The 16,138-nt window shown below is 41.7% G+C and overlaps 1 protein-coding gene across 5 annotated transcripts in view; it reads left to right on the top strand.

Moving 5' to 3' along the window:
- The window catches only part of LOC133557255 (ras and Rab interactor 2-like), a 100,661-nt gene that overhangs the window by 34,494 nt on the left and 50,029 nt on the right, over nucleotides 1–16,138 (top strand). For 2 of the 5 annotated variants that reach the window (XM_061907602.1, XM_061907610.1), the window contains 4 exons: nucleotides 2,299–2,393; nucleotides 2,468–2,666; nucleotides 10,829–10,943; nucleotides 12,495–12,567. In XM_061907602.1, the coding sequence (XP_061763586.1) occupies nucleotides 2,299–2,393; nucleotides 2,468–2,666; nucleotides 10,829–10,943; nucleotides 12,495–12,567 (482 nt within the window). The other 3 variants (XM_061907593.1, XM_061907627.1, XM_061907619.1) reach the window with 2 other exon arrangements.

The raw sequence follows: 16,138 nt of genomic DNA, 5'->3' as shown, positions 1-16,138 counted from the left end.
AATCAGCAACGCGTATTCAGAGCGCATGTCGTCAGGGCTTCAGTGTCAATGTCGAGCAGATAGGATTCTAGCAGGGGAGCAACTCACTCTCCCCAAATTATATTCCAAGTCAACTACTTTCTAAACATCACTATGAGCCCGTTGACCTTCTAGAAACAAACTGCAGCTCAGCTCACTCGCAGTCCTGGCTTTAGGTGAAGGCTAGTTAGCTTTTAGCGAAACGTTAACTAATTTTGCGGTGTATGTGTGCGCGCGCGCGTGTGTTACGGACAGTGTTGATTGAGGTGTGTTGAAGCAGCAAAAAAGGACATTATATTAAATGAAGAGTTTCTGTCTCTGATAGTGTATAAAATAATTTAAGTGCATCATAAAGCCTACATGAACTCCATGGTGGTCAGGGATGAATTTTCAGCTATAGTTACATGAATCATTAGTAATGTAGCAGCCTAGTTTTGAATGGCAGGGTCCATGCTTTCACATGTTGATACAAATATAACATTTACATAATAAAAATCAACTACAGGTTTCCCCAATGCTGTAATAAATTAAGCATGATGAGTTGACTTGAAACTGTTTAATGTTGCACTTTTTATATGTAGAAGAAATGTTGTGTCATTTTATTTCATCTAAGCAACAACTTGAGGCAGTTTTATGTGGATTAACGTGGGCAGAATTATTATAGTGTTCCCAATGTTAAAAGGATCAAGCCATTGTTTACAAATTTGGTGAATAAATACTCAAAAAATATATATTTTGTTGTTTTCTTACTGTACCAAAAATGAACCGAACCGTGACCTCTAAACCGAGGTACGTACCGAACCGAAATTTTTGTGTACCGTTACACCCCTACATTGCACAGGAGCGTATTTTAGAGGGAACGTTGTTGGCAAGTATGTTGATGACTGAAGTGCTGATATCAACCAATCCTAACCAAGTGGAGGAGTTCAAGTACCTCGGAGTCTAGTTCACGTGTGGGGGAAAAGTGGATCGTGAGATCGACAGGCGGATCGGTGCGGCGTCTTCAGTAATGTGGACGCTGTATCGATCCGTTGTGGTGAAGAAAGAACTGAGTCGGAAGGCAAAGCTCTCCGTTTACCGGTCGATTTACGTTCTCGTCCTCACCTATGGTCATGAGCTTTGGGTTATGACCGAAAGGACAACATCACGGGTACAAGTGGCCGAAATTAGTTCCCTCCGCCGGGTGGCAGGGCTCTCCCTTACAGATAGGGTGTGAAACTCTGTCATCCTGGGGGAGCTCAAAGTAAAGCCGCTGCTCCTCTACATCGATAGGGGCCAGAGCAGGGTGGTTTGGGCATTTGGTCAGGATGCCACTCAAACGCCACCCTCGGGAGGTGTTCAGGGCACGTCCAACTGTTAGGAGGCCACGGGGAAGACCCAGGACACGTTGTGAAGACTATGTCTCCCGGCTGCCCTGGGAACGCCTCGGGCTCCCCCGGGAAGAGGTGGACAAAGTGGCTGGGGAAAGGAAAGTCTGGGCTTCCCTGCTTAGGCTGCTTCCCCCGCGACCCGACCCCGGATAAGCGGAAGAAGATGGATGGATGGATGGATGAATGGATGGATGGACCCCGACTTGAAAAAGTTGCAAAACTTATTCGGGTGTTACCACTTAGTGGTCAGTTGTACGGAATATATACTGTACTGTGCAATCTACTAATAAAAGTCTCAATCTCCATCAGTCAATCAGCCTGCATTTGGGGGAAAACTGGGTAACTACTGCCCTGTTAGTCAGAGGTACAATGGCATAACATCTACAGGTTTGGATGAAGCCCAAGGAATTGATTTCGGTTTTATCTGAGATGGTATGCAAACATGTCGACACGAGAGCCGCGGCGGACAAGTCGGAATGAATGTTTGAGTAATAGTGAGACAAGGACAAGACAAGACAGGCAGGGAGAGCCAATTCATAGGAAAGCATTTGCCTGAAAAGAAACAAAGGAACTGGGAAATAATCCTTCTGGAAACGGCAGAGTTCTTAACACTCGAGATGAGAACTGAACAAGGTGCAGGTGGAGAGGAGACAACACTCAAACAAAAGCCCGTTTTTGTCACACTTTAGAAGTGTGTATGCACAATGCTTTGTGTCATATTTCCTGCCGGTACGGAAACAAGGCTGATACGGCAGGAAGAGTGACCAACCCTTTCCTTGTTTACAAGCCTGATCGCTCCGTCTAGATCATGCTGTCAAAAGTCGCGCTTGGACTCTTGGTTTCGTGTACCCCTGCCGCCCCCACTCCTCCTCCCTATCCGTCTAACCCTACCACCCTTTTTCCCTCGCAGCTGATTGATGCATTTGCCCTGGAGATCGGGGAGTTGAAGAAGGAGATGGTCCACACCTCTCCAACAGTGGAACAGGAGCCTACAGACACAGAAGGGTAAGGCGCTGTTTTTATTCCATCCAAACTTTTTAGACCGTAGTGTTTAACTGTTTTTCCGCTCCCTGTGCCAGACCGGAGAGCGCGGTGAGCGGCGTTTATCTGGAATCCCCGGATTGTGGCGGCGTGAGGGCTGAAAGGGATTATGGATATGACTCGTTGCGGAGGAGGATGAGCGTGTTGGACAGACTGAGTAAAACCCACCCTGTTTGGTTGCTGCTTGCAATCAGTGAAGAAGAGGCGACACGCATCCTGCTCAAACAGCCACCGGGGGTGAGGCCGCCGTTCAAAAATATTAAGTAACATTGTTATTAGAGATGTCCGATAATAAATGCTTTAAAATGTGATATCGGAAATTATCGGTATCCGTTTCGAAAAGTAAAATTAATGACTTTTTAAAACGCTGCTGTACATATCAGGTAAAACACGGATATAAATCCAGTCAGCAGACCCTCCCCTCTCCCTTCTCCCACACACACCACAGGAGTTGACGACTGCAGCATGAGAGGTTTACTGGCGACTCTTAATGACCTCATCAAACCGCCGCAAGCGCAGCATAACAACAAGCAGAGTGGGTTGTTGCTAGTGCTGTAGCCGTGTCTGACAAGCGAGCTCGCTCCTGTGACTGACTAACAACACCATGTCTATGGCATACTTGCCAACCCTCCCGATTTTCCAAGTAGACTCCCGAATTTCAGTGCCCCTCCCGAAAAGGCAACCATTCTCCTGAATTTCTCCTGATTTCTACCCAGACAACAATATTGGGGGCGTGCCTTAAAGGCACTGCCTTTAGCATCCTCTCTCACCTGAAACCTTCACCCCTTAACCTGAGTGAGGACAGCCTGTCGTCACGTCTGCATTTTCTCCAAACAAACAGCGCGCCGGTGCAGTCACATAACATCTACGGCTTGTCATACACGGACAAGTGAATGCAAGGCACACTTGGTCAACAGCCATACAGGTCACACTGAGGGTGGCCGTACAAAACTTTAGCACTGTTACAAATATGCGCCACACTGTGAACCCACATCTAACTAGAATGACTAACACATTTCGGGAAAACATCCGCACCATAACACAGCATTAACACAACAGAACAAATACCCAGAACCCCTTGCAGCACTAACTGTTCCGGGACGCTACAATATACACCCCCGCTATCACCAAACCCTGCCCCTCCCAACCCTGCCCACCTCAAATGCCACCCCCCATATCCCGCATTCGGAGGTCTCAAGGTTGGCAAGTATGTTATGATGTAAACCATGGTTCTCAAAAGATGGTCGATGAAGATACTCAAGAGAGTACTAGAATTAAAAATATATTGTATTTTCCTGGCTACCCACCAAATGATAAAAAAAATTGTATTTTTTTTTTTACATACCCGCACCGCAATACATACCTGTATGAATGATTTTAACATGGCGGTAAAACGGGAGATCAAACAAAACACAACTCTTCGTCATGAACCCACGAGTTGTGGAAGCTATCTCTCCAATCAACTTAACAGACTCGATAACTTCACAGTGATGTTTCTGGTGATTTTACGATTAAAATTTATTTAAAAAAAACAACATAAAAATAATGCCGTCGTAATAGATATAGATAGATAGGTCTTTATGTCTGTGGTGGGCGTGGCCTGCGCACCTACAGCGAAGCGGAGTGTGACAGAACCGGCTTCGAGATTAGCGACAGGTGAGTGGATGACACAGCTGAGAGTGTTTGTCTAATCACCCGTCGCTCTGTTAAAGGCAGCAGTCGGGAAAGAGTGGGGGTGAATGGCAGTTGGCGGAGCTTGACGAGAGCACGACAAACTACTCTAGAGAAAAGACATTGGCTGAGAAGCACAAAAAGACTTTTGCTAGAACAAGTGAACAATAGATATTATTGTTACAACCTTCTAAAGGAGTGATGATGTCGGTGACTGGTGGCCAAAAGAACCCGGAAGAAAGTGACTTCCACAATGTCATTGCACAAGTACGACGAAACTTTGTTTTCAGCACAAACCCGTTCAAGATTAGTGTAAGGGGTTGCAGAACAGGAATGCTGATGGGTTGCCACAAAGGTGCCCTGTAAAAGATGGGGAAAAAGGTAAAATGCTGGGGAAGGGTGAGTAAAAAAAAATACAATCTAGACTGGGCTCCTATGGGGGCCCAGTCTGGAATGGGGAAAAAAAACAACCTCCATAGCCAAGCACATATACATATTACAACATACATCTCGATATATCTAGCAACAGAGGGAAAGGAGTGCGGGGTCATGGTGGTAGGCCGCAGCTCTCAGGCGCTGACCATCCTTTCATCACCCCTATGGGATTTGCGTCGAGGGCGTATATTAATAATCCTAACACAGACACTAGTAAATTTATTAGCATATTCGCTAATGTTGGGGGATGCACCGAAGCACTCCCACGGACATCACGCATGGGACGGTTTACTGAGTGTGAATAGTTTTTGTTATATTGTAAAACTTGCAAACACTGCTTGAAGTGATGAATGACAAATCCTTTTTAAGCAGAAACGATATCGTCGTTTATACTTTCGGTTCAAAGAATAAAACGGAGTACGTATTCAAGCTGTGTACATGGCATTAATCTCTGGGAGTATTGTCCCTTTAATTTCCCCCGCCGTTTTAACCACTCGCTGGAGGGCCTGTTGGTTTGCTTTAGTGCAGCTGGCAAACCACACTAAAAAAATCCAAGTTAGGGCACTGCTTATGGCACAATTGTAAAAGTTTACCATTGATTTTAGCGGAAAGTCTGCGCATTTTAGAGAGAAAAGACGTCGTTGGGCCTTTCCGACTGTAGAAGCAGTGTTAATGTCCCACTATAGATCTTCTGTTATGTTCACCCCTAAAAATTTGAAATGTTTGTCCCTTTCTATGACCATGATATAGATTAAAAGTGGAGGTTGTTTTTTCTGCCCTTTTCTGTGGAAGACTACAATTAGTTCTTTGGTTTAGTTAGTGTTAAGAACCGAGTTCTCGTTATCACAGCATGAAGCCAGCTGTTGCAACTATGTAACTGTATGCTGTTCTATCATTGTTACTGATAAGCCCAAGCATCGTGATGTCTTCGGCATATTTGACATTGAGATTGGATGCTGAAGAGGGTGAAGAGCACAGGGTTTAGCACACAACCCTGTGGGGCACCGGTGTTGATGGTGAGCCTATTTTCACGTGCTGTGTGCGGTTAGTTAAGAAGTCCAAAATCCAGTTGTAGAGGAAGGTGTTCAAACCAAGTTTGTAAAGCTTAGATCTGAGTGTTTGGCCTTATGGTGTTAAAATGCTGAGCTGAAAATGACAAAGAGCAGTCTTGCATAAGTGTTCTTGAGCTCAAGATGTTCCAACAGTCTATGGAGTATAATGGCAAAGGTGTTTTCAATCGATCGGTTCTCCCGGTACGCGAAATGATATGGGTCAAGGGATGGTAGTATTGCTTTTTTAATGCGTTTCAATATCAGTCTATCCATGCATTTGGCAGGTATGGAGGTGAGTGCTACAGGTCTGTAGTCATTTAGGCATGAGATGTCGGCCTGTTTGGGGATGGGAATTGTTGTAGTGGTTTTAAAAAAAATTTCAACAGTCGACAGTGTCACTGTTGGTGTAATATGCATATGCTGGCGAAGAAATCTATAGCTTAGCCACGCAGTTTTATAAGCCGCAGAGTTCAAATTGGAAAAAGAACAGACCAGTGCAGAACTTTTATTGTAGTTTTCATCTAATAAAATGCGAGAGAATGAAAAAGAAAAAACAGAAAAATCACTGAAATGTTTAACAATTTGTATTGGAATTTTATAAATGCTGTATATTTTTTTATTAGGGGTGTCCCAAGCTGATATTGATATCAGATATCAGTTCAATCAGCAAAAAGCTACTATCAGATTACTGTATTTCCTTGAATTGCGGCCAGGGCTCTTCTCACTCCTGCGCTTACCAAAGGCATGCGGTAAAAGTAAACATGCGCTAATTATTTTAAAACCTCTTCTCACTGCAGCACTTACCAAAGGCATGCGGTAAATTTAGGCCTGCGCTTATAAATTTGAGTATGATGTAAGGATACCATCATGAAAAGCACATTTAATTAAAAAGACGTCAATGTACAGGAGCCTGTAAAGGACTGTATTTTACCTTGGGGGGATGCTCCAATTATTCACTATTTACCCAATAAATCTAGTGTAAGAAAGAGTGAGAGGAGACAGCTTATAGCAGGGGTGCCCATTTCGTCGATCGCGATCGACTGGTCGATCTCGGAGGGTGTGTCAGTCGATCTCAAGCCAGGCATTAAAAAATATACATAAAAATGAGCAATCATCAATCATACCAAGACTTCACTTCCGTCAGTTGTTTGACATTCTCGGCACCCGAGGATCTTGTGAGATAACGCTGGCTGCTGCGAGCTCATATTTAAGAAAAAAATCACTAACAGGGCGGACGCAGAGAAACACATTTTATTTCTAGAGACTCCGTACCTACCGTCAAAACTCTAAAGACCGACTGCGCAGTTCCTGTCTTCACCACAAAAGACCTGTTTTATCCGGCCTGTGCTAACAAAATAAGAGTCTCAGAAAGCTAGCGTGCACAAGCTAGCAAGCTACGGAGTTTGATGCCAATGTATTTCTCCCCCGCCCTCAGCGACCGCTTGCTCACTTGCTTGCCCACCCGCACTCTCACTGACGTCACTCACCTGCTGCCAGACATTAAAGGGCCACACACATATGCTACTCTCATAACAAAGTGTTTAAATCGAGTATGCAAGTTGGACAAATGAGATGCCAAATCCAAACACTTTCATGTGGTATTGGACAGAAAGGAGGACTTTTTTTTTCCTCCATTTGAAAATGCGGACGTTATCAGCACCACTGTCTAATTCCAATCAATGCAAGCCATCATTATCAAATACACCAACTTATATTCTTGTCTTCATGAAAGAAAGGAATCTATGTGTGTTAAACATGCTTGTATTATCATTAAACACCATTAACTTGTTAACAAAAATGTCTCTTTCATAAATAAATAAATATAAATTATAAATAGGAATTAGGTAGATCTCCTCGACTTGGTCAATTGAAAAGTAGCTCGCCTGCAGAAAAAGTGTGAGCGCCCCTTGCTTATATAGTTGAACAATTTACTATACACACCACATAAACATACAATAATCAGACAATAATAAATACACATTAATTACACTCATACACTCGTCCCCACTCACACGCTACCTCCGCAACTCGCGCTGTCCACTTCCCTCACAGCAATGTAGCCACGATAGCACACAACTAAACTCTTTATAATGTTCCACACTCGCTCTCCAAATAGTAAACAGTCACAGGGGAGAGGGTTTCTTTAACAAACTTAATACGTGACTAAACCTGCCGTTCGTGAAGTCACTGTGCAGCAAACAAACACACGTGCGAGCTGCGGTTAGCACACCCGTCCCATCTACTGGCAACGTGAGTGCCCAAACGTCCTAAACTTTAACGAGTGCAACTTATAAACTGTCACTTATAACACACTGAAATAGGAAGCTTACTGTGGTTATTTCTCTGAACTGCAACCGTGGTGAACTATGTCCCGTGTAGAATTACCGACACTACGTTGCTTGTTAATCCCGGAGCTCTTTTAACACTTTGTTTAACGTGCCGGTGGAAACGTAACTGCCCGTAAGCATAGCAACCGGAAACCATAGCAACCGAAGCCATAGCAACGGTTAAACAACTTAAAGAAATACATTTTACCTTTCCAAACGACACATATGAAATAAAAATAAATTATAATTAAACCCTTAACAGAAATGATCTCCTATTTGTAGAACTAAAGGAACAATTACATAAATATGCAAACCTTCAGAACAGTAGCATAAAAAAATGCAGATGGCCTTAAAATGCCACAACACTCAGTCACCGTATGTAAGTACCCAAAATAAAGACTCGACATAAATATAAATTCAATCGGATCAGAAACAATAGAGGAAATGGGATTAAAACCCGATGATAACCGCCCATAGAAAAAACATGGGTTCGGATAGTAGCTACTATTAGCAAACAAATTCCCTTACCAACTCGGTTTAATATCTTTTCATCGCCACACTCGCTCATCGCAACTCGGCCCTGATGGTCGGCACCTATAAGTTTACAATTAGTTGTAAAATGTTGGACGGTTGTTTTTACGATATGCAGCCAAACGACAACTTTAAAACATACCGGCTTCAGATGTCCCCAGGCTTAGCTACCGCACCTGGCAGCCATCTTGGAACGCTGAATTATATAAAGCGCGATAGGCTGCAGCGGGTCACGTGAGCGCTTGTGTTAAACTCGCGAGATTAAACGTGGAAACGGCGCAGGTAATATGAGGGGATGCCATGACAGGAAATATAGCTTATTTCCCACCTCTGTTACACACTTGTGACGTTAGCAGTATGACCCGGCGGTAAACCGAGGCATGCGCTAATTATTTTGCTAAACAAGTTTGACCCGGCAGTAATTCTAGGCATGCACTAATTCTAAGCATGCGCTAATCCATCCATCCATCCATCCATTTTCTACCGCTTATTCCCTTTTGGGGTCACGGGGGGGGCGCTGGCGCCTATCTCAGCTACAATCGGGCGGAAGGCAAGGTACACCCTGGACAAGTCGCCACCTCATCGCAGGGCCAACACAGATAGACAGACAACATTCACACTCAAATTCACACACTAGGGCCAATTTAGTGTTGCCAATCAACCTATCCCCAGGTGCATGTCTTTGGAAGTGGGAGGAAGCCGGAGTACCCGGAGGGAACCCACGCATTCACGGGGAGAACATGCAAACTCCACACAGAAAGATCCCGAGCCTGGATGTGAACCCAGGACTGCAGGAATTTCGTATTGTGAGGCAGACGCACTAACTCCTCTGCCACCGTGAAGCCCGCATGCTAATTATTTTGCAAAACGAGTTTGACCCGGCGGTAACACGAGGCATGCGGATAACATATACCCGGCGGCAATTCAAGGAAATACGGTTTATCGCTTTTACCTAAGTCTCCGATATGGGAAGTCCTGCAGCGTCTTAACTGGTGCAAAGCTGGACACTGTATATACGCTATAGGCTACTAGGAGCTAACTAGCAGCTACACAACAGCTAAGCACACAATAGCGGCCTAAAACAGAACATTTGCCATTATTAACAAGTATCAAATAATTATAGTTGCATATTACTTACACATACAAAAGCCTCCAATGCAGAAGCGTGTAATAAAGTATCCGGTAGCTTAATGAACTATTGTCGCCAAAAAACAGTTACTACACCCATCCATCCATCCATCCATCCATTTTTTACCGCTTATCCCTTTTGGGGTGGCGGGGGGTTGCTGGAGCTTATACATTTAATAATATAGTGTTTTTCATACCTACCATTATTCTTTTTTTGAATAATTTAACTTGATCAAGCCTTTTTTATAAAATGTCAATAAATGTCTTAACTATTGTTGCCAAAAAACATTTACGACACCTATCCATTTTCTACCGCTTGTCCCTTTCGGGGTCGCGGGGGGTTGCTGGAGCCTATACATTTAATAATAAATTTAGCATTTTTCATACCTGCCATTGTTCTTTTTTTTTGAATAATCTAACTTGATCAAGCCTTTTCTTTAAGATGTCAATAAACTTCTCAATCAATCAATTTTCTAACATTCCTCACTAAAAAAAGGATATTCATGTTGATATTATATCAGATAAAATTGGTATCGACCAATACTCAAGGCTCATTTCTAAAATGAAAAAGTTTTATTGCGTCAGGCCTAATCTTTACTGAAAAAAATTTTGAGAAGCACTGCATTCCAAAAACTTAAATCTTAGTAAGATTGAATATCTCAAATAAGTATTCTGTCTGATAAGATCATTCTTCTCACTAAGCAGATTTTATGTTCGAGTGTTTTACTTGTTTTAAGGGTTTTGGTCCTAAATTATCTCAATAAGATATCACAGCTTGTTGCTGAGATTTGATGACCTATATTGAGTATAACATGCTTGAAACTAAAATATCAACTGTTGCTAAGCTGTGTCATTAACATTTACAAGTATAAAAGTAACAATTTCTTACTTCAAGCATGAAAAAATTATCTTTATGTCAAGATAATGGCACAAACATTTACTTAATTTAAGAATATTCTCCAACTTATTGAGCTAAAAGGTCAAATTTTTTTTCTACCAAGACAAAAGCACTTGTTATTAGTGAGAATATACTTATTTTAAGGTATTTTTGGCTTCATTGAGGTTAGCTAATTTTACCTGTTCTGAAAAGTCTTGACAAGCCTAATTTTATTGTTCTAATGGCAGATAATTTTGCTTAGTTCAAATAAAATACCCCTCATTTTTGTATTTTTTTTCCCCTGTTTTTGAACACTGACTTTTTGCAATGATATACATTCAAACTATGTTTTAAATATTCCCTGACATTCTGGTGCAGGTGTTCCTGGTAAGGAAGTCGATGGTTCTGCAGAGGAAGGTCCTCTCTGTGCGTCTGAAAGAGGATCGGTCGGGAAGCTCCATCAGCCACTTTCCTGTCAGAGAAAGCCAGTATAGTAAGTTGCATGACTCGGTGTGCTTCAACTTCTACATAACAACAATTTCTACCACTATAGTAGACTATAATTGCCCTCACCTACAATGCACCTTCCAGAATTTGGAGAAAACACTTTGAAAATGCAGCAAAATATATTCCTAGAATTTTTTGGGGCAGTCATTTTTGGAGATTTTTCTTAATCCTGCTAAAAAAAACAATCTGTGAATGAACGTCTAATGCAGTGTTTTTCAACCTTTTTTGAGCCAAGGCACATTTTTTTATTGAAAAAATGCGGAGGCACACCACCAGCAGAAAACGTTAAAAAGTGAAACTCAGCAGTCGATATTGACAATAAAAAGTCATTCTCGCAATTGTTGGATATTACTTCAAACTAAAGATATCCGAAAATATTGGACTGCCAAAATTATCTGCCCATAAATGCTTTTAAATGTAATATCAGAAATTATCGGTATCGGTGTCAAAAAGTAAAATTCATGTCTTTTTAAAACGCCGCTGTACGGAGTGTTACATGGATGTAGGGAGAAGTACAGAGCGCCAATAAACCTTAAAGGCACTGCCTTTGTGTGCCAGCCCAATCACATGAATGCTCAGTGAATGCAAAGCATACTTGGTCAACAGCCATACAGGTCACACTGAGGGTGGCCGTAGAAATAACTTTAACACTTTTACAAATATGTGCCACACTGTGAACCCGCACCGTAACAAACCATAAACACAACACAACAGAACAAACACCCAGTAACCCTTGCAGCACTAACTCTTCCGGGACGCTACAATATACACACCCCAGTCCTACCTAACTCAACCTCCTCATACTCTCTTAGGGAGAACATGTCCCAAATTCCAAGCTGCTGTTTTGAGGCATGTTAAACAAAAATAATGCACTTTGTGACTTCAATAATAAATATGGCAGTGTCATGTTGGCATTTTTTTCCATAACTTGAGTTTGATTTATTTTGGAAAACCCTGTTGTTTAATGCATCCAGCGGGGCATCACAACAAAATTAGGCATAATAATGTGTTAATTCCATGACTGTATATATATTGGTATCGGAATCGGTAATAAAGAGTTGGACAATATCGGATATTGGCAAAAAAAGCCATTATTGGACATCTCTGCTAGTAAAGATACATGATGACTCACCCAAAAAAAAAAAAAACTGTATCATGTCACGCTTTTCCATGTTTTGGGAAAACTCTTCTAAGTGTTCAGTAATTTGACAAAAATATTTACATCCTAGTGACATGTTTTACATTTGTTTTGTTCTGTTGTTCACAACTATATTTTCAATTATTTCATTTCTTCTTTCTCCACAATAGAAGAAAATCAAATTACCTTTATCTGCCACCTTAGCATTGGTGCAGTGAAAGCGATGACAGTATCACATTGTCAAAGCATGATCTCATAGCAGCAGGGAGTTTTCCCAACTGATACCAATGTACACGTGCGAGAGGGGGGGGGCTTGTCGGTATTTTAATGGAGGTCATCTGTCCACCTGTTTACTGCTTTTAGCTTCATTAACATCTGCATATTTTTATCTCTTTATAGCATTCTCCCTTGATGGATCTGGGATCAGTTTTGCAGATATTTTCCGCCTGGTGGCTTTCTACTGTATAAGCAGGTACTTCATGGTATTTCTCTGTCTTGTATTGTTGTCTTTCCTCTTTCTTCTATCCATCCATTTTCTACAGCTTGTCCCTTTTGGGGTAGCTGGAGCCTATCTCAGCTGCATTTGGGCAGAAGGCGGTGTACACCCTGGACAATTTTCCACCTAATCGCTTTGAACTCATTTAAAACACTATTATAAAAGTGAGGCAGCACGGCGGTTCAGGGGTTAATGCGTGTGCCTTACAATAAGAAAGTCCTGTGTTTGATCCCCGGCCTCGGGGTGTTTCTCTGCGGAGTTTGCATGTTCTCCCTGCGTGGGTTCCACCAACCCCCAAAGACACGCACCCGGGAATTGGTTGATTGGCAACACTAAATTAGCCCTACTGAAGTGAATTATATTTATATAGCGCTTTTCTCTAGTGATTTAAAGCACTTTTACCTAATATCTAAGTTACATTTAAACCAGTGTGGGTGCGGCACCGGGAAAAGGTGGGCAAAGTGTCTTGCCCAAGGACACAACGGCAGGGACTAGGATGGCGGTAGCGGGGATCGAACCTGGAACCCTCAAGTTGCTGGCATGTTGTCTGTATACATTTTGCTTTATATTTATTATTTTACAATTTTTTTTGTCTGGTTTTGTATTTGTTTTGTATCATACCATGAGTTGTATATTACTTTTTTGGTTCGGTTTCTTCATTTTTTTTGCGTGTGTTTTTGTTGGTTTTTCATTATATTTAATTTTGTCTTTATTTGAAGGGACAATTCACAGAAACCTTAAGCTCAAAGACAGATGTGTTCTGTACCACATTATAGCTAAATAGCTCATTTCCATCTGCAGTCCCTGGCTACCTAAATTAGAGGAATAAAAAAATCATGCAATAAAATTATTACAATAAAATCATTCCATATCATGTAATTAAATTAAGAAAAGTCATAAAATGCCCTTTCATGGAAACATACCTAATATACAATTTAACCACATAGTATTTACATCATCACACAAAGACAATACATGCTCTTGTTCACATCTGTCATCATTTGTAAAAACAACCATGATTTTAACACACACACCTCACAATTTACAACAAAAATGCTGACATGGATAAATGTAATACACATTAAGTGGATCTGTCAAACATAGTGGCCACCTTAGTGACCGTGTGAGCACCTTTGATTGCTCCGAAGCCACTTTTTAACTTCAATTGTAAATTAAGAGTAATCTGTAAATTGGATGTATTTGTTTGGTTTGTATGCTTGTGAATCTGGGCTATCCCTTAAGTAAGACTAGTTATTATTTTGAAGGGGGCAGGAAATATAAGATTTTCTTCATCCTGTTCCTTCTCAAGCATAGGTGTGTAAAAATGTGTTTAGTTGCTAAATTTGAATTGTTTATCGATGAAAAATGAACATCAGTGAAGGAGATAAATAAAAAATGTCTGAATGAATGAATGAGTGTACACCGCCTTCCACCCTCAAGAGGGACAAGCTGTAGAAAATGGATGGAATCTCAACAAAACAAAAACAAAAAAACCTGTGTTAGACTCCCCTATAAATGGGTTTTATCCACTTCATCTGGGTATGCCAGTATCCCACCTGTAGAGAGCGCCCATCTGACACGTATACACATATACAAATACAGTCCTGGTCAAAAGTTTACATACACTTGTAAAGAACATAATGTCATGGCTGTCTTGAGTTTCCAATCATTTCAACTCTTATTTTTTTGCGATAGAGTGATATGGTCACAAAAAACATTCATGAAGTTTGGTTCTTTTATGGATTTATTATGGGACTACTGAAAATGTGAGCAAATCTGCTGGGTCCACAGTATACATACAGCAATGTTAATATTTGCTTACATGTCCCATGGCAAGTTTCACTGCAATAAGGCACTTTTTGGTAGCCATCCACAAGATTCTAGTTCAATTTTGACCACTCCTCTTTGAAAAAATTGGTGCAGTTCAGCCAAATGTGTTGGTTTTCTGACATGGAGTTGTTTCTTCAGCATTGTCCACACGTTTAGGTCATAACTTTGGGAAGGCCATTCTAAAACCACAGAAATGTCCTCTTGAAGGTCTTATCTTTGTCCATGTGATGTCAGATGAAGCAAAAATTGAGCTGTTGGGCCAAAATACCTCGTAATATGTTTGGAGGGGAAAAGGTGAGGCTTTTAATCCCAGGAACACCATGCTCACCATCAAGCATGGTGGTGGTAGTATTATGCTATGGGCATTTTTTGCTGCCAATGGAACTGGTGCTTTACAGAGAGTAAATGGGACAATGAAAAAGGAGGATTACCTCCAACCTAAAATCATCAGCCCGGTGGTTGGGTCTTGGGCACAGTTGGGTGTTCCAACAGGACAATGACTCCAAACACACGTCAAAAGTGGTAAAGGAATCTGGCTAGAATTAAGGTTTAAGAATGGCCTTCCCAAAGTCCTGACTTAATCAACGTGTGGACAATGCTGAAGAAACAAGTCCATGTCAGAAAACCAACACATTTAGCGGAACTGCGCCAATTTTGTCAAGAGGAGTGGTCAAAAATTCAACCAGAAGCTTGTGGATGGCTACCAAAAGCGCCTTATTGCAGTGAAACTTGCCAAGGCACATGTAAGCAAATATTAACGTTGCTGTATGTATACAGTGGGGCAAAAAAGTATTTAGTCAGCCACCGATTGTGCAAGTTCTCCCACTTAAAATGATGACAGAGGTCTGTAGTTTTCATCATAGGTAGTACACTTCAACTGTGACAGACGGAATGGGGAAAAAAAATATCCAGGAATTCACATTGTAGGAATTTTAAAGAATTTATTTGTAAATTATGGTGGAAAATAAGTATTTGGTCACTTCAAACAAGGAAGATCTCTAGCTCTCACAGACCTGTAACGTCTTCTTTAAGAAGCTCTTCTGTCCTCCACTTGTTACCTGTATTACTGGCACTTGTTTAAACTTGTTATCTGTATAAAAGACACCTCTCCACAGCCTCAAACAGTCAGACTCCAAACTCCACTATGGCCAAGACCAAAGAGCTGTCGAAGGACACCAGGAAAAGAACTGTAGACCTGCACCAGACTGGGAAGAGTGAATCTACAATAGGCAAGTGGCTTGGTGTGAAAAAATCAACTGTGGGAGCAAGTATCAGACAATGGAAGACATACAAGACCACTGATAATCTCCCTCGATCTGGGGCTCCACGCAAGATCTCATCCCGTGGGTTCAAAATGATCATGAGAACGGTGAGCAAAAATCCCAGAACCACACGGCGGGACCTGGTGAATGACGTGCAGAGAGCTTGGACCAAAGTAACAAAGGTTACCATCAGTAACACACTACGCCGACAGGGAATCAAATCCTGCAGTGCCAAACCTGTCCCCTTGCTTAAGCCAGTGCATGTCCAGGCCCGTCTGAAGTTTGTCAGAGAGCACATGGATGATACAGCAGAGGATTGGGAGAATGTCATGTGGTCAGATGAAACCAAAATAGAACCTTTTGGTATAAACTCAACTCGTCGTGTTTGGAGAAAGAAGAATACTGAGTTGCATCCCAAGAACACCATACCTACTGTGAAGCATGGGGGTGGAAAC

Source organism: Nerophis ophidion, linkage group LG01 (assembly GCF_033978795.1).
Source record: "Nerophis ophidion isolate RoL-2023_Sa linkage group LG01, RoL_Noph_v1.0, whole genome shotgun sequence".
NCBI lineage: Eukaryota > Metazoa > Chordata > Actinopteri > Syngnathiformes > Syngnathidae > Nerophis > Nerophis ophidion.
The sequence above is the reverse complement of the archived record's forward strand: the minus strand, read 5'-3'. Positions and strand labels throughout refer to the sequence as shown.